The sequence below is a fragment of the Corythoichthys intestinalis genome, chromosome 21 (genome assembly GCF_030265065.1).
Source record: "Corythoichthys intestinalis isolate RoL2023-P3 chromosome 21, ASM3026506v1, whole genome shotgun sequence".
Taxonomy (NCBI): Eukaryota; Metazoa; Chordata; class Actinopteri; order Syngnathiformes; family Syngnathidae; genus Corythoichthys; species Corythoichthys intestinalis.
In genome coordinates, this window is record NC_080415.1 from 16,642,525 (window position 1) to 16,667,639 (window position 25,115).

Sequence of the window (25,115 nt, forward strand, 5' to 3'; positions counted from 1 at the left end):
ACCCAACTGCGCCCAAGACCCAATCTTCGGGCTGATGACTTTAGGTTATCTTGAAGAATTTGAAGGTAATCCTCCTTCTTCATTATCCCATTTACTCTCTGTAAAGCACCAGTTCCATTGGCAGCGAAACAGCCCCACAGCATAATACTACCACTACCGTGCTTGACGGTAGGCATGGTGTACTTGGGGTTAAAGGCCTCACCTTTTCTCCTCCAAACATATTGCTGGGCAGTGTGGCCAAACAGCTCGATTTTTGTTTCATCTGACCACAGAAATTTCCTCCAGAAGGTCCATGTGATCAGCAGCAAACTTCAGTCGAGCCTTAAGGTGCCGCTTTTGGAGCAAGGGCTTCCTTCTTGTACAGCAGCCTCTCAGTCGATGGAGATGCAAAACACGCTTGACTGTGGACACTGACACCTGTGTTCCAGCAGCTTCTAATTCTTGGCAGATCTGCTTTTTGGTGATTCTCGGTTGAATCTTCACCCTCCTGACCAATTTTCTCTCAGCGGCAGGTGATAGCTTGCGTTTTCTTCCTGATCGTGGCAGTGACAAAACAGTGCCATGCACTTTATACTTACAAACAATTGTTTGCACTGTTGCTCTTGGGACCTGCAGCTGCTTTGAAGTGGCTCCAAGTGACTTTCCTGACTTGTTCAAGTCAATGATTCGCTTTTTCAGATCCATGTATGTATATTTTTGACCCAGCAGATTTGATCACTTTTTCTGTTAACCCATAATAAAGTCATAAAAGAACCAAACTTCATGAATGTTTTTTGTGACAAAGAAGTATCCGTTCCAATCACTCTATCGGAGAAAAATCAGAGTTGTAGAAATAACTGGAAACTCAAGAGAGCCATGACCTTATGTTCTTCACAAGTGTATGTAAACTTTTGACCACAACTGTACATATGTAATAATTGCTAATATTTTTTAAAAAATATGTTATTTTTCTCTTTATTTTAATAGATTATTTCTGCTGAGATACACATGATAAAGGTGCTGTCTGTCCCTTAAAGTCTGATCGAGTTTTTTTTTTTTTTTTTACCTCGTCGTCTCTTTTCCAAGTAGCCCTGCTTCAGAATGTTGCCAAGGTCTTGAGCTGCTGTGACGGGAATGTCCTCAAAGTCTGAAAAAAAAAATGTTAATCATTAACATGTTTAATTCAGTTATACGACTTCACTTATTGTTTCCTTTTATTTAACCTTTAAAATGATTAGCGTATCAGGGCCTCACGGACACCACGGAAGCCCAAACATAAGCTAGTACGCTCGACAGTGACACTAAATCGCAGCTTTCTTGCTTACGCCATCTTGTGTGGTCGGGGAGTATGTCAAAGTTTAATTATTTCAAGGATTTTAATTCATCTTGTAATTGTTTCAGTCCCGGTTGCTCTCAGGATGATCTTTATTCCTGAGGCTAGTCATCACAACGATGTATCGCTCCACACTATGGATCAAATACATGGCCGCCAGGCTTTGGGTAAGTGGAATCGATACATTTACAGTGCTGCTGAGCTCTGCAGCCATTCATCTGCTCATGCTGCATCAACAACTCAACCCGTTTCATTTGCAAAGTCACTTTTTTGTTACGTTTATATGCGTGACTTCTTGACAAACACACTAATAAGTTCTTGTTTACTTTAACACTGCAGCTCTGGGTGAAAAATGCGTACATTGGTGTCTTTTTTCAGCCTTCAGCTGTTTAACGGGGAAAAATGAAGAAACTGACCCAAGGTTGGCCTCAGGGGTCACATTGTGATGTGTTGTTTCCTCGTGTCAAAAACAAAGTTCGGCTTCCTCCACAATCATCTGTCACTTGGCCTTTAACCGGAAGGGAACCAACCAAAATTTGGAGGTTGCTACCGTCACCATATTATGGGCTGTGTAAACCATTACCAGACCATTGTCATACATATATATCAGATTAATGAATTCTTTCATGGATTGTTTCAAAAAGTGTCTCTGCTAAAACCAAAGGAGAAATGTAAAAAAAGCATTTGATGCATCTTCAAACAGGTAAATATTGGAGTTTTTTCTTTCTTAACAGAGCAAGATTTTCAGAAAATAGTATCTTCAATAAGAATAATAGATAGATTCAGCAGTTCATTTGTCACACCCATTTAGAGGTTTACAGTAATACTGACACCAGGGATGAAAATGTACTAAACGTTGTATAGTTTGATACCAAAAATGGAACGAAAAATACGTGTCTAAAATATTGTGCCTCCTGTCAGTGAAATAGTAGAACTGTATGGTACAGGTATAGTAAATGGTAAATGGTGAACTATATTGTGATATAGACAGGGGCGGACCTAGAAAAATAATTAGGGGGGGGCGAGAGGAGGGGAGGAACTTTTTGAGTGGTGCAAATATTTCATGATGGTATAATACATCATTGATTCGTTGGAAAATGCTATGATATTTTTGCTATGCAAGTTAGCCAAATATTCTCTTGTTGTACTTAGATCCTCATTTATTTTCTTTATACCGTTTGAAGCTAAACTCCGGTATTTTAATTGATTTTTAAATGAAAGTGCAACTCTGCATAGTTTGAAGAAACACTCGGGTCTTTTATTTTGTATTCACATTTAATGCTCTTTTGAAAGTGCAGTCTTAGCATGCATTTGTTTAACATCTCCTAAAATTTATTCTGCAATGCCTTATACCGTATTGGCCCGAATATAAGACGGCCCTGATTATAAGACGACGCCCTCTTTTTCAAGACTCAAGTTTGGAAAAAGAGTTTTTGAACACCAAATTAATTTCTATACAGAAAATAATTAAAGTACATCTGAAACAAATGATTATAACAATATATGTGAGAGAAAAAGCATGTTATTTTGCCTCATTCAAATCTTAATATCTGAACATTTAAATATGTAAACTAAAGTGCAATCACATTCGTAAATGAATGGCTTCTGGTTTTTGAAATGTAAATAAACCAATCTATTGAGATAAAACAACAAAATTGCAATAACTGCATTAACCATCAAAGTGCAGTCTAACTGTAACTGTAGTCTTGAAACAAATCTGAATAAGGAAAAACATTGCAATAAAATAATGCAAACTGGTTAAACTTGAGAGAAGCTGAGCTCTGTCATGACAGAACATCGCTTCAATGATATCTGGCGCCGTCTAGTGTCGTGAATGGGTTTAACGTCTAGACCGCGAATATAAGACGACCCCCACTTTTTCAGTCTTATTTCAATGCAAAAAAACACCGTCTTATATTCGGGCCAATACGGTATTTACCTAATCCGATTACTCAATTATTCGAATGAAATAGTTGATAGATTAATGGACTACTAAAATGATCGATAGCTACAGCCCTACGTTGAATAAGCTACCCTGCAGGGGTCATATGTTTGTAAATCTGACTGTGATAAAGTCAGTGCCTCACATGAACCTCACCGCACCGCACGTACACATATTTAGTTGGCTAAGAAATCATATGTAGACACTACAAAAAGGCCCAAGTGATATTTACAAATTGATATAGAGAACCTTAGCTTCATGCAATCTTTTTAATGTAATTATTATTAGGATCCTAACTGACACCACTGCTTAATTGATGGCACTAATGTCAAATTGACATGAGCTTTTTATTTTTTCATTGATGCCAACTGGGGTGGCAAACCTTTTTCTTAGGGTGGAAGTTGCCACCCCATGCCACTCTGGTGGATCCGCCCCTGGAGATAAAGTGACAAAATATGCATATCGCAATAGGACATTTGGTTTCAAATATAGTGCAAAAATATCATTTTGAAAAATACTTGATAATTGTCCATTTATTTTCATTGTCAAGTTTTCCTCCCAGACATCATCTTACCATGTGATTACACAGTTCAAGGTCATGCGCATACGTCATTCGTCTGATGCGAGTCGCAACCAAAAGTGGAGGGCGAGTTAAATGAAAACTCGTAAATGGTCAGAACTGTGCCTCACCAAGCGCAGATGAAATGTTCCGGAAGCTCGTTGAAGTCTCCATGAAGTCTACTGTATTTAAGGTGTACATTTCTGATAGATGAGCGCATCACACAAGCGTTAACATATCACCATCCCGCTTTTGTGGATGGACCGAGCGCCGACACTATAAATACGGAGGTGCGAGAAAGGGCGGCTTTGTCAAAGGACCTGATTCAGTCCATCATAACAAACAGCAACCATTATGCTCCCCCACCTCATCTATCCGCCGGCAGCCCGCCTTCTAATCCCCTCATCCGTCTGTTTCCTCGCTCTTCATTCGTCTCAAGAGGTCGAGCCCGGCTAATGGCGAAGTAGGTGCAACATGCTTGAGTCAATAAACATCACACATTTACGCCAAAAGTACACTCCTGAGTCACCTGACCTCATGTCACCTTAAGAAAATGGGATTGTTCAACAGTATTCCACAGGGAGGCAGCCTTGCCAACAAACATTCAAGGTAAACTAGTTCATATTAATGTCTGAATCTTTATCCACAGTTGAGGAAGTTGGCAGATAATCGGATTCTAACAGCTGGCAGCTCAAAAATCTGCTAAAGGAATGCAACATATTAAAAACTAGGCCTGCAAGCAGGACTGAACGGGCAGTTTGGTGCAACCCGGACGTCACGTAAACTCGGACGGCACACAGGTCAGGGTGGTGGCAGATCGTCCCTCGTCATCTCATGAGAACCTAACTTGCTCGAAAATCACCTCTTTCTTTTGGGGAGATTAAAAATTAATTCACACACCTAGGAGAATAAAACCCTATTGAAGAGGGTCCTACAAAAAAGTGTAAAAGTGTAAAAATGCGCTACTGCGCCGTGCAGCCATGCTCTTATTCAAAACCCAAAATGTATTCACTCATCATTGAAAACAGCTAATAGGAGAGGACTTTTTAAAAAATCAACAAAACCTCAATATTTTTTATCAGGCACCTGAACACATGTCTTAAGGATTCCGTGATGTAGGTTTAAGGTCAATTGACTTGTTACTCTTGGAGGAGGTGCCTTTCTAGTAAAAAAGGGGGTTTCCTGTTCCCAGCAGGGGGCGCCAGGCCTAATGGGGAATATTTCAATGCAGTCTTGTTCAGACTGAGATACCTCACATACATATCAGATATGAAAACGATTCAACCTTGTATCATGGAGTTATTAGTCATTTACTGAATTTGTCGTTTTGCCAAAAAAATGGCCGACTTTGGCACCCCGCCCAGGTCAGACCCATGAATGAAAATGCACCATTTTGAAAATTTAAGATCTCATATGTCTCCTGAACAGTCACACCAATTTTGAAGACGATCCAAGTAACTCCCTCGGCGACAAGGTCTCAAATGTGCACCCTGTAAATCGATAAAAATTCCACATTCGATCCAAAATACCTGATTTCCTGTTGGGTTTGGAATATGGGTGCAAGAGACTTTTTGGAGCAGTTTTGCAGAAGGTATCGACTCTCCAAATTTCATCGCTCTACACTGAAAAAACCTAAATGGAGAGGCTTTTTTGAAAATTTCAAGGGGGTGCCACTGAGACATTTTGTTACGTTTTTACGTAAAGATGCAAAATGATCAAAATGTACGCAAAGCCGCATGTATGTGCAAATTTTGGTGAGTTTTTGAGCATGTTCAGGCCTCCAAATTGGCCATTTTCATTTGACGACAAAAAAAAAAAAATTGCATTCCAATAGGCCCTTCGCCTGCTTAGTGCTCGGGCCCTAAAAAAAAATACAGCATTCTGGATAATATAAACTCCGAGCAGGCCAGAATTAAGAATGTAACAGGCCACATGAGGCCCTCAAGCCATATTTTACCCACCCGTGCCCTCTAATGCCTGTTATTAAGGCCTCATCAAGATCTGCAAGCAGACGGCTGCGCTCTTTCATAAAAATCATAAATTGCCCGATCAATTATTCAGGCCAATAGCACGAATTCATTTTCATCCCCTTTTGAGTTTTAATTAGCACCATCCACAGCTCCGCTATTGACATTAATTTGATGGGAACATATCGATCTTTCCCGCATAAACTATTTAGAGGAGCGCAATTAGCTGCAGAGACAAGCGGACGGATGCGCTCTGTTTGCTAAATTGAGGTGTTGTTGAGTAGCAAGAATAGGCCTCGCAAACAGCACAAATGAAATTGGGTTTTTATCTCGGGGCTGATTAACTTATTATTTGCCATTGACGGCTCTACACGTCCAATCCATATTGGCTTGGAGGCCTGACAGTGATTAGCCATCAAAGCAAAAAATATTTGAACACAAATGGAGTTGCATAACATGTAGACAAACAATATAATATTCTATTTCGTTCGTTCATTTGCCCCTCTTAGTCAAAATGGATACCTCCGTGAAGTTGGCCCCCCATCAGACGCAAATTCATAGAAAAATTATGTCCTTCGCTTGAGATATTGAGAGTGATGACATGAATCCCAGCCCTTATTTACTACAAAATGGACCCGATGGGGTGCCATTTGTTTGGGCTACATTTGCGCTAGTTGTTGGGACACCCCTCTGTTATTGAGAGAGTTTGTACACTTCGTCAGCCACGACAGAGGTGCTGCGATTCACACCATCACTCGAAATTAATATCTCAATATTTATAAAACGGTAGCAGCACAACTGAAAATGTTTACAGCACAAACTAGCATAAACATAGCACAAAGGATTGACACCATTTTTCATCAAAATGGGGGGCAGGTTGACCTCAGATTAACCCAAGGGCGTAGGTTTGCATAGAGACGGTAGGGACATAACACTACCAACTTGTTCCATTTTTCCCCCCTCAAACGCACATTTGACTGGCTGATGACTTACCCCCCCCCCTTCACCCCCACCCACACCACCACACACACACACACACACACACGCACTCACAGCACCGACAGAAATGCAACATGTAGACAACATGTTGCCTCTTCTGCCCCATTTAAAGAGGAAGGGTTTTTTTTCGGCCAGCAGCAGCCACTGTAAGTAATGTAAAAAGACGTCAATGTTCTGTAGGTGGGGAACACACCACTAATTTTGTTACTGAAAGTCCGACCTGCATCGGAGTCAACATAACATTAAACTGTGTGAATTTGCTAACCTGCACTCAAATAGGAAGCTGCTTAGAAAGAAGTGTCCTCCTATATGTGTTTTCTACTGTTAACGTTAATTAAACTGTAAGAAATGTAGTGAACCGAGGTTTACCCCCTTCTCCCCAAATTTCTTTTTAAAAAATTATGTGGGCTTAAAGCAACCCAAATGAGCTGTCGTTTTTTTTTCTTCTTTGGCTGTGCTTACGGACAAAAGCAGTATTGTTTTACCTGAAGGAAGGCTACATTTTAATTTATTTTTGTTATTCCCTGACTTCTTTGTCAGTTATATTTAATTTCTTTAACCAGACAATGTTGAGTGGTCTTAAGATGAACGCATTTTTTTCTTTTTCTTTTTTTGCATTCCTGGGTAGTTAAGAGATTATTAACAAGTTTATTATGTATGTTAATATCATTTATGTTCAAATACTGCAATTTGAATTTGCTAATAAAATCCAGACCTTTATCTGGAAGTTTTCAAAAATGTTTTAGTAGTTTTTTGAAAACAAAGGTTTGAATCGAACGGTGTATCCCCTAAAAAAATACATATAAAATTTAGAATAAGTCAATACAGATTTATTTTGCATTAATCATTTAGCCAATCAATTAATTAGGTTCATATTCGTGAGAAATGTAGCCTCTCCCCTGCAAAAAGTGTACATGCAGGTTATGCTATTATATCGTCAATGATCAGACCAAACCTTCGCCGTTGGATTAACCTATAAAAGAATTGTTAATTTCTCAACAACGATAGTAGCACAAATGAAAAATTTTTTAGCACAAACTTCACGGAGGTAAAATGGATTCGATGTCTAGCGCCGTCAATAGCACAGAAAGATGAACATTCATGCCGAGTCCTCCCAGTTTAAATGAATTGGGATAAATACTCTAAAGTATTAGTTTGAGCCATAACCGGAGTGGTTTTTTTTTTTCATTTAAATGTAATTTAGCTTTTCTGATGTTGTATTAATTTATTACAATAATCCCTAATGTTTAACTTTACTAACAAACAAAAAGTCACTTGCCCTGTAAAAGGTTAACGGTCTTTAGTGTCTACTTATTAATAGTTGTCCCTGAAAGGGTTAAAAATATTATGACTGTTTTTTTTTTTTTTTTTTTTATGAACTGCAACAATATGGAGTGCTGTTTTTCTTATCAAAACTCCCATTGAAAAAAAATGGCCATGTTTTCTGGAAGAGATTATTAGCGTTTATTTTAAGCTAATTTGCAAATAATAAAAGGGTTTTGAGTTACGAGTAAGTTCATAGAATGTAATAAATTTGTATGAAGGCCCCAGTGTATATGGACAAAGATAACAATACAGATATAGGAATAGAGAAATAAAAGAGACAGAGCTGAAGAGAGAGAGACAGGACAGCTTTCATTGAGGAGGGTCGACGCAACAACACATGGGGCGTCGGCCAGCTGTTGGGTGCATCTTTCATTAGGTTATTCACACCGCCTCAGCGTGAAGTTATGAGCTCCGAAGACTGAAGGCTGATGGAAGACGGATGGCGGCGGCAGCGGAGGGACTTAATGTCTTCTCTCATTAAAATCCACTCCAGTCGAGCTCAAAGTCAATCAAGAATGGAAGGAAATGCTCGTGCGGCACTGCTAATAAGCTGCATTAGAACTAACGGTGGTCATAATGCAGCGTTGATGCCCTCCAGGACACGCCAGTGCACCCGAGATTCTAGATGAGATGATGTCGAAAAGTGCGGGGATGCTGCGGTGTGAGTGTAGTGATCCACATGGCAGGGGGTCAAGGATTGGAAAAGGCTGTTCCCATGCAGCTGCAGGAAGCCGACCACAGAGGTTAAATGCTGTCAGTGTCCTCTGTGCTGATGTGTATTACGTAATGTCATGCTAATTTAGTCAAATGAGCTGGCTTTTTTGCATTGTTTTTTTTTCATAAATATGACTTTTGTTTGCCTAAATTGTTCCACACATGACATTTTTCATAGTTTGTAATCATTTGTGATTAAAAGTGTTATAGTTGTTTTACAAAAGTGAGAACAATTCCAGTTTTCCAAATATCTTGCTAGGGCATTTTGTCCCTAAGAAATTGCAACTCAAAGTTAAGTGTTCTTGAATTTCCAACATTAGGAGAAAACTGATTTCCATTTCATTCAGTCATTCTTCATTTGTCCTTAGCAACCAGCATGTTGCTAAGGACAAATGAAAAAGTCCTGGATGGCACAGAAACTAAGGACAGGGTGAGAAATATATTGAAGAATTTTATTGTAAATTTCAGTCATCCTGTAATGACTTTATTGTACTTTTTTTTTTAACTTTTAAAATTCATCCTGAAACATTGTAATTGAAACTCCTCAGCAATCAAGGGCTATTGTTCATTCATGTCCAAATCATTATTGGTATTCACGTTGATTTGACAATCACCAGCATCTTGTTTTTTGTTTTTATTTTTGTTTTTGTTTGTTTTTCAGTTTTGTTTTGTTTTTGGTTTATTAGGAGAAAGCAGCAAGTAGGAAGGTGTTAAGTGGGGACAGAAAGGAAAGTAGATAAAAGAGGAGAAGGAAAAAAAATGAGAAATAGATTTTACACGCCTATGCTGCCTATGAACATAGTGGTGCTATCATTAGCTAATCACATTTACCCATGGACACCATGTCGGGGGCCTGATAACCGTGGAGAGGAGGTGAGTCAAAAGGAGACGTGATTAAGCGGGGTGAAGCGTGCACAATTCAGCAATGTAAGGTGGGGAACCCAGTATTTTGTAAATCACATGTAAATGTTGACATCCTATTCTATGCTTCCTGATCGCTAATCCTGGCAGCATAATTTTCAAATTCATCCCAGTTATTTTTATTCTCAGACAGTGTTGCTTTGATCAACGATGTCGATAGTAAACATATTTCGTCGACGAACATTTTTTTCATGACGATGACGTGACGATGACGATCTAAAAGTTTGTCTGGGAAACTAAAACGTAACGATACGAATGCCAATTTTTGTCTGATGAGACGAGAACGAGATGAAAATGCGCCATAGTTTCTGTCATAATTTCACAATGTGTGACATTTTCTTTCTATATGTGTAGTTACCACGCATCATAGCAATGTTTGGTCGTGTCACTCATGTGATGTGTTGCCCCCCAACGCACACACTTACTCACCGGTGTCTTAGCTCTAAAGCCTCCAGACTTGTCTTTTCACGAAACACGTTAGGCTCTGCTTGATAAGTTTTGTTTTCTTATCTTGGAAAGATATGACATGGTGCTTTAGCCTATAAAGGTCTGTGCTGAGTGATCATCACACACTAAATGTAACTTTTAGCGTTAGCATTAGCATTTAGCATTGCGAGTGTCATCTTAAACTCTTAAAAAATGTCTTGCATACAGTTTGTGGCATCCAGGTGAGTTTAATTCATTAAAAATAATGTACTGTTTTCCTGCTGAGTGTGTATTATCATCAAAAAGATTGTGATGTCTTCGTAGACGCTACAATTATGTGCTTGTCTGTCAATGTTCATCCGAAATTGTTGGAAAGCTTTTATATATATATAGATATTAGGGCTGTCAAAATTATCGCGTTAACGCGCGGTAATTAATTTTTTAATTAATCACGTTAAAATATTTGACGCAATTACCGCACATGTCCCGCTCAGACAGTATTCTGCCTTTTGGTAAGTTTTACAGCAAGGCTTTTTGTGCTAATAGCGAACTCTTGTGGTCGCTTTGCGACATGGTTTATTGTTGTCTTGCCAGTTCAATATGGCTGCAGGACGTCTCGGGCTGACGCCTAAGTTGTAATGTTGTGCTTATATGATCCTTGGACAAGATTTGTCCGTAAGTATGGTTGTTGTAAATAATGCACATATTATGTTAGTAAGCGAAATGTTATATTTTTTGTATGAGACGCTTTTTGTTTATGTTTTGTGAACCTGTATAGCGTGCTAAGCTAACGTTGTTGCTAATGCAATGCTTGTGTACTGTTTTTTTTGGTAGTTTTACGACGGTCTAAAGAGGACAATGGTTTGAGGCCATTTCATAAATAAATTAGATGAAAAAGAAAGAAGTCTGATTATTATGGCGTCGTTCACTAGCTGTCTAGCTTTGGAAAAAGTAGACGCTTCGGAGTGAGGACAGCATAGACAGATTTAAATGGCAGTAGAGTGAAATGCCCACTACAGTCCTTATATACCGTATGTTGAATGTATATATCCATCTTGTGTCTTATCTTTCCATTCCAACAATTTATTTTACAGAATATATATATAATTTACAGAAAAATATGGCATATTTTATAAATGGTTTGAATTGCGATAATTGCGATTAATTAATTTTTAAGCTGTAATTAACTCGATTAAAAATTTTAATCGTTTGACAGCCCTAATAGATATATATATTCACGGAATAAAACTTTTGAAGTTTACAAACGAAAACATTTTGAGTAATTGTCGACTAAAACTAGACGAACACAAACGCATTTTAAAATGGCTAAAATATGGCTAAGACCAATAAGTATTTTCATCCAAAAGACTAAGATTAAGACGAAAATTAAAAGGGCTGCTAAAAACAACACTGTTCTCAGATAATTTCCTGTCACTGCATTTACATCCATTATCGTCGCACCAGTTCAGTCCACTGTCATGCATTTGAAGTACCATCCAAATTTAAACCCGACAGCTCCTATTCTTCCAAACGACCATTAAATCTTGTTAAATACCACACTTTTCGCATTATGAACTGCTACTTTTTTCCCCTCATTTTTAATCCTGTGGATCATAGTCCAGTATGTGTTATTGGTTCATTTATTTGGGTTAATAGGTAACACTTTATTTGACAGCGGTGTCATAAGACTGCTATAAGACCGTAATAATTATGACATGACATTATCATGGGCATGAATGAATGCTTAGGACAGATGTCACTAACTCCATTTATGTCCAGCTCTGATCTTTTACATCCATTCAAAAGGGATTTAATTTGCTGGATGGCATAAAATGACATCTGTCATAAGCATTCATTAATGCTCATGGCAGTGTCATATCACAACTATGACGGTTTTATGACAGTCTTATAGCGCCACTGTCAAATAAAGTGTTACAAAATTCCATAACTAGCAATTGTTGAAACAACTAGAACAGTAACTGAAGAAATAATTAGCACATAACATGAATTTTGATTTGTTCATAGCATCTATAGCGCTGCAATGCATGCTAGGAGGCATGTTGGATGGCAACAGTGTTGACAGCAGGTGGCAGTGGAGGTTTACTGTCTCCCCCAAGAGATCGGTGATGGCCAAATTGAGGCTTATTGAAGCAATGAACCTTTCGGCTTCAAAGCTTCACAATGGTTCATTTGGTCTTATGACAGTCTTATGATGCTGCTGTCAAATAAAGTGTTCTTGGTTGATATCTTTTGGTGTAGATATCTCATGATACAGTGAGGACAGCTGCGATTTATATTCCAGTGCGGCTTATCTATGAACAAATGCCGTTTTCGTGTCAAATTTGGTGGCTTGTGGCTTATAGTCAGGTGCGCCTTAAAGTGAAAACAATTACGGTAGTTAATTTTTTTAAACTGGGAAGTTGGCACGCAGGCCGGAGTTTGGACACGCCTGATCTAGTGTATATATTTAAATGGAGTGATGCGTTTTATGGGAAACATGAAATTGTCTGTGTGACCTCTATAGCTTTTGAGTGGTGGTGTAGCTACACCTGTCATTTAAGTTGGTTATGGTCTTCACTCTTAATGAAAAGCAGGGTTTTGGCATGCATTTGGCGTGAGTGAGCATGATGCACTTAGTGGGATGAGCCCAGGAGGTGACAAAGCGCAGGTAGGCATCAACATGTCATATGTTTCCTCTCTCCTGTGCTTAGTCCTTGGATGTGAGAGCTATTGCATTGAACGCAGTGTTTGGGGGGGAAGGTTGCAGGACGTGACCCCCGCATGAACCCTGCTGATGAGGTGAAACAGAAGGCAAAGAGAGGCGGCTCGGCCCTGAGGGGGCCGCGGGGAGGAATGCTGCCGATTCCAGGGAGCCGGCGACCGCAGAGCCTCTCCGATGGCGTCCTTGATTAGGAAAAAGGATTCACTGGGTGCACCTTCACCCGCCCGGCGTTCAATCTGTGCAGGGCCCGGGCCAAATTGACGCATTTTTCCTCATTACAGAAGGGAGGCCTTTGCGGCGCGTCCCTATTGCGAGTGCGTAGACCGACAGGCACTGAGGTTAAGGGCACCGCGTCCTCCCTCCCCTCCTCCCCTCAGCCAGATTTGATTAGGACCGGAGTCATCGATACGGAGAGCGTGTTTAGAAGCTCCTAATGCACACAAAACATGCGGTGCATTACGGCAGGCCCATGAGATGCCTGCGTTGTCATCTAATCAGCTTTAATGGCACCAGCAATTTATGCTGGGCTTTTTGATCAGGCGCGTCAATCGGATTAAGTCACAAATCTCTGCAGGTAAAAAGCCTTCGGAGGCTCCGACACAAAGCATAAGGGAGTGGGCAATTCCTTTTTGGAACAAAGGAAGTTTTCCATTGTGTTATTTGTTTTAATCATAATGACCCTATTTTGAGAAACAAAATTAGAAAAAGAGATGAGTTGGAAAAAATAAAAATTTTTACAACATCTACATGTAAAGTGTTTGAGCAAAAAACATTAATTTGGATTTACTTAGATTTACTAATACCACTCAAATGCTAAAGTAGATATAAGATGCTCCCAAAATGCAAATTGATCAAAATAATTAAAATCCTGGACAGTTTATTGCGGAAACGGACGACACCTTTTCTAAAAACCTAGCAAGGTTTAAAACAATGTGTAGTTTCAACTTTCTTTACTCAGATGTCAAAATCGTTCACGACAACATTATCAAACCCACAAATTCTGTCTGTAAATTGCACCTATGGAACGTACAGCCATGAATTCAACAAAGTTGTAGCTACTTTTTAGCATTTATGAGCCACCAATGTGCATTTACCTTACTTTTTGGCCAAAACATGCTTAACAATTTAGTATTTTTTGCGCACCTTTATCGGCCACAGTTTCTTTCCCTTTGTCATTCACTTGAAAAGAAGAAAAGTTATTCATTCAAGCGACGGAATAACAGTAGATGACACTTCTAACGTGCAGACGTGAAGCGCACTAAGGGGCTAAATTTACTACGTGACACGGGCTTCCCCCTGGGCGGCCATAAGCGAGTAAGACGGTGACCCTGAATTTCCCTTTTGTAGATTTACTACCACCATTCAAATGCTTAAGTGCAGATACAATGATCCTCTAATCGCAGGGGACGCTTTTCAGCTGCTTGGACGGCAGAGGGAAAAAAAGGAATATAAATAGTAACAACAGAGCCGTTCGGGGCCCATAGGAGAGGCGGCGGATGGGCGATAAAAACGGGACACGGGGCCGTCAAAGCCAGCCTGGAGGCCAAAACGCTTTGGAAAAATCAACACGCTAAACGTACGGTTATTGCAATTTTACTTGCTTTTATATGCTCCGAAATGGTGCTAATGCTCAGTGCATATTTTCTTGTTAAAGTTCTTAACCACTGCAACTGTCATTGTGTTAGACAATCTCCTAGACAATTATTGTTATCTACACTGACAAATAGATTATGTCAAGCAGTTGAATTGAAATGTTTTGTTAACTAAATCTTACTCAGGTTAAATTGGTCATATTTTGTTGTTTGCGTGTAATTCCAGTTCATTTAAAACGGGTAATTTTCTTTTTTCCTCTTTATTCATTTGGCTTTTGTTCAAAAAGACTAAAATTACAAGGAAATAATTGTGACGTTATTTGTACTGGTTAAATTTTACATAGGTTTTCTATTCGCAAATTAATTGTAATTTGATTAATAGTTAACAATCGTCCTTATTTTATGTTCAATAATCCTTTTATGAAAAAAAGCTAATTAATTTTGCCACTATTTTTTCATTTCCTACGATGTATAATGACAAATCAAGTCTATTTTATTGTTTACATCTTTTTAGATGTCAAATTCAACAATGCTTGTAAGTAATACAACAATACATTACAATACTTACAATGATATAGTTGTACTTCTGTTTGAAAAGCAATTATTTTGCTGTTAATGCTTAAAAAAAACATTAACTGAATTACATGAACTGGCAGCTTGAACCACACACCTACACCTAAAATGATTGTAATTGTCACCGAACAAATTGGATATTTCAATAGAGTTTAATAAAAATTGGAATTTGAATGTAAGTATTGTATTGAATACTCTAAGTATTGTAAATGTAAAGAAAATTACAAATAATAATAATAAAATTCAAAAAGAATTATGTCTAATTAATCAATACACTCATGTAATCTGGCATTACGTGAGCAAAAGTCATTTCAAGAGGTTAAGCTTCTACTGAAAAACAAATTAAATTAAAAAAATAAAACTAAATAACACATACAGCAGTTGAAATAAATAATGTGAATGTAATTCCTGATGAAAGAATAAAAAACTTCATCCCATGTGCTCAACTAATTTCCCAAGCCCCATCCATTTAACTTTGTGTCCAATACTCGAGTTAAGAAAACAAAGAGACGGCCGCGCTGGCCCACTTGGCTCGGACACGGCGTCGGCGCCATCGAGAGGGATGCGTCGTCAACATCCTCCAGTAAGTCCACAAGGGCATGTTAATGAGCCTAAAGTGCTCATTAGAGCAACAATTAAACACAAGTATCCCAGAGGCTTTGGGAGTCAGTAAAGTGTGCGCGAGCGGGCCGGCACATCTCTCCCATCTCCATTTATTTCCCTAAGAAATCAGTGAGGCCACCTGGGCTTGGCACCGCAACTTCATTCATCTCCAGAAATGGATTCCAGTGGAGGGCAAAATCAAATTCTCATTAGCAAGGCAGCAGAGAAAGGAGGAGAGCGCGCGGGAGGGTACCTGGGAACGCTAACCTCTGCGTGAACCCGCCGCATCTGATAGTTTTCCTATTTGTCTGTGACATTGACAGCTCTGGGGGAGATTAGGACTTCCCACTTTGCATTCTGCCCGTGCGCCGCCTTACAGATGGACTGCAGCACAATTTCCCTCTGCTACCTCCTTCTTTTTTTCCATCCGCCAACCGCTCGGAGAGAGCGGCGCCGCACCGGAGGCGAGCGCCGGTTGTAATTAGAACGAGCGTGACAATAAAACAAAGCAAACGAGGGCTGGGGCCGCGTGAGACAAACGGGTAGGATGCAACCACTGCACAGCGGTTGCAGGGCGGGGGGAGCCCGAGATGAGAGTGATGGATGCTCTTTGGTTAAATACGTCCAAATCCCCCCTTCAGACCGCTCTCGTCTTGCCAGCCAGTGTAATGAGTGTGTGTGAGAGAGAGAGAGAGCGAGAGAGTGTAAGATTAATAGTGTAAACAGAGAGAGAGGAAAGAGAGAGAGGGGAGAGGAGAGGGGGTGAATGGTAGAGAAGACTATCAGCATCTGCAGCAGCAGCAGCGGCAGCAGCACAGTAGCCCTCGGGGGAAAACGGTGAACTTTTGAACCCTGATGGCGAACAGTCGCAGCGATGCAAAGCGCTTGTCGCCGTCTCATAATGGCCGCCCGCCTGCCTGCGCCTCGCCGAGAAAGCGGCGAGCGAGGGGAGTGAAGGGGAACGAGCCGGCGTGGAGGTCATTAACATACTTGTCGCCTCCGCCGCGAACGAGCCGCCGCTATACGGCAATGTCGCCAGAGCTGCGATCAAGTCGAAAAGTTCTCACAGTCCAAGCCGACGCTGGGTGCAGACCCAAGTTCAAAAGTTGAGAAGGTGCTGAGTGACATAATAGGGCTGCAAAATGCAGTGGTACCTCTACGTACAAGGTTAAGTCGTTACTTGACCTTGTTTGTAAGTCGAAATGGTCGTATGTCGAGCAGGATTTTCCTATAAGAATACGTTATAATTTCATTAATTCGTTCCACAGCCTAAAAACCTACACTAAATCCTTAATAAATACTCATGGTACTATTGCAAATAAAGATGCACCGATACCAGTATCGGCAGGGGGGGGGCGATCCGGCACGAAATGGTGGTATCGGTATCGGCGAGTACCAACAAAGAGGGCGCCGATACCATTTATCGGTCCAGTATTATAACACTTACTTGACCGCAGCCTTTTTTTCTCCTGACACTCTACAATCTCTGTTGTGTGATGAAACGTGATCACTTTGCATGCCAAGCAGCTATCGCTATTGGCCTGTTCCAAACCAATGAGAGCGGGCCAATAGCCACTCTTAACCAATGCCAGGGCAGCTTTTTCATATTGTAGGAAAAACAAAGTACGAGAGGAACATGTCAGCGGTCTGGAAATATTTCAGTTTATAATCTCCGTCACGTACAATGGCTGCCAGCAAGGTTTGCGGGCTGAAAGTTTGGAAAGGTGGAGTTAAATCGGCCAGTTTCAATACCTCGAACCTGATAAAAAAATGAAGACGAAACGTGAACAAACACAAAGAGTTTGAGGCTGCAACATCAAGACTGCTTTCCAGAGGATGGTAGCTGGACCGGAGCAACAATCTCTGGTCAGTTCAGTTCGTCTACTTTTATTGTCTTTTACTGAACAAAATGCCACAGTAATTTGAGACCTGTTTCAAATCAAAAGTAAGCCAAGATAAGTGGCTAAGTGTTTGTTGCTGATGGTGCACAGAGAGGGAGGCTAATAGAGAGACAAGATGCTGTGGTCAATTATTATTACTTATGATTTCATGAAATTTGCACTGTTTGGCCTTCGAGAGCCAAAACTCAGGGTTTAAAAAAGTTTATTCATTATTCATTCATTGTATTTTTACTTTCTTACTGTTGGGCTAGTATTGTACATGTTTTAATTTCACGAATTTAGCACTATTTTGGCCTTTGAGAGCCAAAGGTTTATTTAACTAGTGTCGCCGATACCAGGTATGCAATAAAAGGTTCTACTGGATTCACCTTATATACATACATATACAGTCCCTGACAAAAGTCTTGTCACTTATCCATTTTGTAGAAGCAACTGCTAATAACTAGGGTTGTTCCGATCATGTTTTTTTGCTCCCGATCCCTCCCGAACGTTTTAGTTTTGAGTATCTGCCGATCCCGATATTTCCCTATCCGATTGCTTTTTTTTGCTCCCGATTCAATTCCAATCATTCAATAATTTTTCCCGATCATATACATTTTGGCAATGCGTTAAGAAAAAAATGAATAAAACTCGGACGAATATATACATTCAACATACAGCACATAAGTACAGTATTTGTTTATTATGACAATAAATCCTCACGATGGCATTTACATTATTAAAATTCTTTCTGTGAGAGGGATCCACGGATAGAAAGACTTGTAATTCTTAAAGGATAAATGTGACTTTGTATATTGTTACTAAATATTGCCATCTCGTGTATTTGTTGAGCTTTCAGTAAATGATACTGCAGCCATTTAAATGTTCTCCCCAAATGCATGATGGGAAGTGCAACCATGACTGTGCGTAGTGGCACCAATTGATATATCTTCTCTGCGTTGGGAAATAACATAGGGTGTTAAGAAAAAGATCAATTACTACCTTTCTTCCACACATTGCTTCTCACGATATTTCTAATTGTTGAGAGAGGGATTGTAAGGCTTTAGCCAATTGAAAAAAGGCTCCAAAGACTGCCAAAATTCACTCTACTCATTTTACGCTGCCTTTTAGCTCTATATACGGGTAAAATGGCGCCTTTATAGATTGAACGCAACAATGCATGAGTGGGTCGTGCAGCGCATGCATTAATTGCGTTAAAGGTGATTAATTTTTTTTTTAATGAATTACCGCCGTTAACGCGATAAATTTGATAGCCCCACTTTAAGCCAAAACTAAAGACTCTGGTTGAGTGTAAGACATTTTGTCTGTAACGTTAAATACAATTAGAAAACGATTTAATTAAAAAATATGTATATTAAAAAAAGGTCCGATATTTTTTTGCCGATTCCGATACTTTGAAAATGACGTGATCGATCGGGACATCTTTGGCGCCGATACCATTTACCGGTCCAGTATTATAACACTTGACCGCAGCCTTTTTTTCTTCTGACGCTCACTGCAATCTCTGTTGTGTGATGACACGTGATCACTTTGCATGCCAAGCAGCTATCGCCATTTTCCTGCTCCAGACCAATGAAAGCGGGCCAATAGCCGCTCTTAACCAATGCCAGGGCAGCTTTTTCATATTGTAGGAAAAACAAAGTACGAGAGGAACATGTCGGCGGTCTGGAAATATTTCAGTTTATAATCTCCGTCGCGTACAATGGCCCATGCAAGGTTTGCGGCCTGAAAGTTTGGAAAGGTGGAGTTAAATCGGCCAGTTTCAATATCTTGAACCTGATAAAACATTTGAAGACGAAACATGTAAACGAACACAGAGTTTGAGGCTGCAACAGCAAGACTGCTTTCCAGAGCATGGTAGCTGGACCGGAGCAACAATTGCTGGTCAGTTCAGTTTGTCTACTTTACTTTTATTGACTTTTACTGAAAGAAATGCCACAGTAATTTGAGACCTGTTTCAAATCAAAAGTAAGCCAAGATAAGTGGCTAAGTGTTTGTTGCTGATGGCGCACAGGCTAATAGAGAGACAAGATGCTTTGGTCAATTATTATTACTTATAATTTCATGAAATTTGCACTGTTTGGCCTTTGAGAGCCAAAACTCAGGATTTGAAAAAGTTTATTCATTATTCATTCATTGTATTTTTACTCTCTTACTGTTGGGCTAGTATTGTACAGGTTTTAATTTCACGAATTTGGCGCTATTTTGGCCTTCGAGAGCCAAAGGTTTATTTAACTAGTGTCGCCCATACCAGGTATGCAATAAAAGGTTCTACTGGATTCACCTTGTACACATTCATATACAGTCCCTCACAAAAGTCTTGTCGCTTATCCATTTTGTAGAAACAATTACTAATAACCTGACTTCTAATTATTCAATTGGTTTTAGAAATGTCTCATATGAAAGCTAAGACCCTCCCAAATGATGTTGAATGTAGAAAAATATATTTGTTTAATTGGCAAGTCAAAAGTTTTGTCGCCTACAGAAAGTAGTGTGAAAATTTAACAAAAAATGTACGGTACTTCAAATACAAAAATATGTTACATAACATAAGCGAATTAAGTAGTGGTGCTGTGAGATCCAAATGTAATACTGTATTCTGTATGACTTCCATGGGTTTGAAGGACTGCATCCATGTGGTTCGGCAAGGATTCATACAATTTATTGATGAAATCATCAGGAACATCAAAGTAAGCAGTCTTGCATGCCTCCCAGAGTTCATCAGCATTCTTGGGTTTCATCTTCCATGCTTCCTCTTTCATCCTGTTCATGTCTGGTGACTGGGCTGGCTAGTCCTGGTGGATCTCGATCTTCTTTGCCTTGAGGAACTTTGAAGTAGAGATTGAAGTATACGATGGAGCACCATCCTGCTGCAGAATTTGTCCCTTTTTATGGTCAGGAATGTAAGAGGCAGCTAAAATTAGTTGATATTTCAGACTATTTATGTTGCCTTCCACCCTGCAGAACTCTCGCACACCCCCATACTGGATGTAACCCCAGACCATGATTTTGCCAGCACCAAATTGTTTTCTGAGTGAATCTCGGATCCATGCGTCTCCAGTTGGTCTCCTGCAATATTTGCGGCGACTGTGGTGTAATTCAATGGAAGATTCATCTGAAAAATCCACCTTTTGCCACAAAACAGTGAATTAAGTTAATAATTCATTCATTCATTTATTAATAATAGTAATAATTACTAATAGTAATAATAATAATAATAATACCTGTAATAATGTAACGAATCGGGTTTTAATGTGGCGAATGTGTTTTGCGTAGTGTAGCTGAACGTACCACGTGGCTGACTGGGCAGAGTGAGAGAGGACATTTTACTTTTCATGTTCAGCTACGGCGGACAGTAGGCATTTTGTGTTGCACTTGTTCTGAAATAAATGTTTAAAAACCACGCAAAGCTGGAGATTTTTTTGGGTGAAACAATCGTAATAATTGTCACCTATACTGGCAAACAGAGGTCGGAGGAGGACTGTCAAGATCGTATACATTCTACGGCCGTATTGTCGAGCCAAGCCAGTTTACGGAAATTATATTAATATACACAATAAATACAAACATGTTAATAATCTCTCAACAATCCAGGAATTTAAAAAAGAAATTTTTTTTTTTTTTTTGGTAAGACTACTCAACATTGTATGTCTAAATAAAGTATATTAAATATAACAGAAAAAATCTGTCAGTCAATAACAAAAATGAATAAAAATGGAGCCTTCCTTCAGGTAAAACACTACTGCTTTTGTCCACAAGCATAGCCAAACTCATCAAAAAGTGAAAGTTCATTTGGGCTGCTTTAAGACCACATAAATAAAATAACAATGAAATTGGGGGGTAAACCTCAGATCACTATATTTTTTTAGTTTAATTAACGTTAAAACACGCCTGCTTTTGTCCACAAGCACAGCCAAACTCAACAAAAAATGAAAACGGTTTACCTCGATTACCATGATTGATGTATGATTATCTGAAAAGGTGTCTGTATAGGCCGAAAATAAAAATATTTTTAGATTAATAATGTAGAAAATAAATGAATACATTTTAAATAAATGCAAGTCATCAGTCAATGAAATGTCCGTTTGAGGGGAGAAAATGGACCGGCACATTGAGCAAGTGAAAAGGGGTAAATGTAAGTCTGAACATAATTCAAATATTCACTTAATAATGGAAGGGTCAATTCTATCGTTACAACATATGGGAAGACAATCTAAAATATCTGTAAAACTGAACTCGTTATATACTGTAAATAAGGTTGCTTTAAAATTGGTAGGTTTGAACACCCTGAAAAGTTGCTAGTGTTATGTCCCTACCGTCCCTATGCAAACCTATGCCTTTGAACTTAATACATGTTGTTAAGTTTGATCAACAACAATCGACCATTTAAGAAGTGTTGCCCCGATTCTAGTGTCAGTACAGTTATGGTACTGAAATGACATAATACTAAGAAATAATGTGGCGATGCTACGCAATATGTACTTTTTGAGATCTTTCCAGCTGCCACCCTATTCGAGATGGCTGCCAGCTATGCACGCCGCCGTAAAAAAAAAAAAAAAAAAAAAAAAAAAAAAGACCTCCTGTCGCCCTTCCCAAGATGCTGTTAGAAATCCAATCATGTGGCTCCTTTCACCCATCTGCTGTGAAATTAAATGAGTTAGAGGTAATAAAAATGAGGTATAATATGAATTTTAAAAAATAATAATAATAATGACCCCATTGTGACCTGGCATTTACATGTGTAGACATTACATTTTGGGCCATCTAGGCCACAATACTAATATTAAAAGAAAAAAAAGAAGTGTGGCCTATGACCACACATGTGGAAACCAGGTCTTAATTATAATTATTAGTATTTTCATAAATTAATGTCGACATTTTTTTAGTATTGATTTATTACTTATGTATTTATGTACTTGTAATTAATTGCCTATTTGGTGTACTTGTCACCTTATTGGTTACATGGCTTGAGAGAGGTTTCTTGGTTTGTCATGTACAGAATTACATAAAACAAAATGTTTTTTCATTATTAATCGGGACTTTTTTTTTTTTTTAAATAAATAAAATTATAAATACATATCAAAATGAACATTAAAATTAATGAAAACATAAATGCCCTCAGGTTATAGCCCTGATTAACACTCTAAATAAGATTTTTTGGGGGGGGCATGGGATTAGTGTTTGCACCATTGACGGCATTCGCCCTTCCCAGTCAAAATGGATTGGACGTCAAGGGCAATTAATGGCAGCCAATGAGTTAAATAGAGGCCCTGTAAGGGTTGAAAAAAAAAAAAATCATAATTCATGCATGAAATGGTTAAAAAATGAAAAATAAATAAGCAAACAAATGATTTAAAACATGTACAAATAATAAAAATTGAATATTTTCTGTATAGTGAGTATAAACAGTTAAAGCAATTCTTGTTATTCAGTATGACTCAATTATTGCATCTCCAAGCACCACCACATTTTCACATATATAGTATGGCAGCTGTATATACAATATGTCCACAGTTAGATAAGCTAAGAAAGTCATATCTGCATCCAGAAAAGTGTTGCAGAGGAAATAAGAGAAGAAACTAAACTGACTTAGGCCAAACAATCAAGTGACCCTGTGGGGGAGTTCATATCAGCCTTCAAACGTAATCTCACACGCTTTCAAAGTTTTCTGTGAGTTAACTCCCGCCGCCAGGAGCCAGTTGGCAGCGAGAAGGTTGCTGATGGAGAACATTTCGCTTTCAAACGCATTGGCCCTCATAACGGCGTTCCAAACTGACAGCCTTTAGATTTAATATTCCATTTGCCAGCTCGGTGTAATAATGTTGTTACTGCAGATTGGCTGCTCGTATTCAAATGAGCAAGCCATGAGACATCACTTTATACTGGTTATAATGCCGCTTGAATTCCTATGCCAATACTGTAATTGCTGGAGGAAAGCCTGGTGTTCCTAAGAAAGGCTGCAAACGCACCCTCCTGCATTCTATGGCTTTAGATAACTGTAAGTAAATATTACACAAAATCCAGGTATGTTTAAATTTTAAAACATAACCCTTGAGGAACATAGTGCCACTACTAGAGCTAATTTTAAAATATGAGGTAATAAGCATCAATTTGATCTGCAACCGGTATGATGACAATTAAAAGATTGCTGAGCTACATTATATGAATAAAGGAACAAATTAAAAAGTGTTTAAGAGCTTGAAAATGGGAACAAACAAACAAAAACAAAAAAAATTAATGGTAAATTCAGGGAATGTTCTAATGTGTCTGAAAATGGAGGATGATGCATGCAAGGGAAGTTTATGGACATGTAACAACCAAAAATGAATAGACATCTTGGTGAAAATAAATGATTTAACATTAGTTTTCATTGGAAGTAAATAGTTAAGAAACATTACATTTGTATTCTATATTCTTAAAAAAATCAAAAAATAAAAGTTTTATATACTAAATAGATTTTTTTTTTGTATTTAAGCAATAAATTGGTCAATAACCCTTTAGTACTGATAAGTTTCATACACACCTTTGGAATAAGAAAAAAGCTGAAATTACATTTAGTTTTATGTATGTTGTATACTTATTAATAATATTCATCTATGTGAAGAGACTAGCCATGTTTATGATTTATCACAATGATAATCAACAATCAATGTACCAAAGTGAGAAACACATTAAGTCATATGACTTTTGCTTTTCATTCATTTTTGGGGGTTTTATTTCTATTTCCCGTTTCAATTTTTTATGTTTTTGTTTTTAACTTTCTTGATGATTTATGTGACTTAAATATTTTATTAGTGTTTTTGGATTTTAATGTGATGTAAAGCACCTTAAATTACCTTGTGTAAATGTACCTTTTCTTGCCTTAATATCAGTTTGCAACACTCTATTTCTATTTATTTATTTATTTATTTATTTTTAATCTCACAAATATTTACATTTTTAAATGAGGACGTCCTCAGAAATCACAGTCCTATCAATGGAGAGTTATTTCTATGGCAGGCCTTCAGACTAGTCATCGTCCTTGCATTCTACTGTAAACAATATTTATAATCCATTTTTGAATAAGCAGTACTTTTAAAATTATTCATGTTTCAACTTACTGGTTAAGCAGTTGTTTATTTGCCATTTCAAGACATTTTCATTCTTTTTTTCATGAACATTATTAATTAAAACATATCTATCATTTATTTTGGAATATTTAATTATCTTTGCAAATGGCATTATTTATTGTGAATGAAAGAAAACAGTCAAAAAAAGGGGACAAATTACAATTGAAAATTATTATTTTGTCATTAAAATGAATCATATTACATATTTTACATTCACAATGAACCTTTTTTCTTTACCTGATCTAACAATAACCAGACCAAAGATGTCATATTTGTGTGTGTTCTCAGTTCTTTTTTCTTTATGCAGCACCTGATTGAGCCAGATTGGCGGGGTAACACGACACACCTGTGCTTGATTAGGAAAGCTCAGTATTTAAGGAAGCCTGTCACCATCTGCAAGTGTCGGACTATTGCTTGCTATTTGCCTTGCTTACCGCCTGTGTGTTCAT

At 38.5% G+C, this 25,115-nt stretch overlaps 1 protein-coding gene across 1 annotated transcript in view; it reads right to left on the bottom strand.

Moving 5' to 3' along the window:
- The window catches only part of skap1 (src kinase associated phosphoprotein 1), a 122,787-nt gene that overhangs the window by 73,468 nt on the left and 24,204 nt on the right, over positions 1-25,115 (bottom strand). The window contains exon 5 of the mRNA XM_057825206.1: positions 1,046-1,126. Coding sequence (XP_057681189.1) covers positions 1,046-1,126 — 81 coding nt within the window. The remainder of the gene's footprint in view (positions 1-1,045; positions 1,127-25,115) is intronic.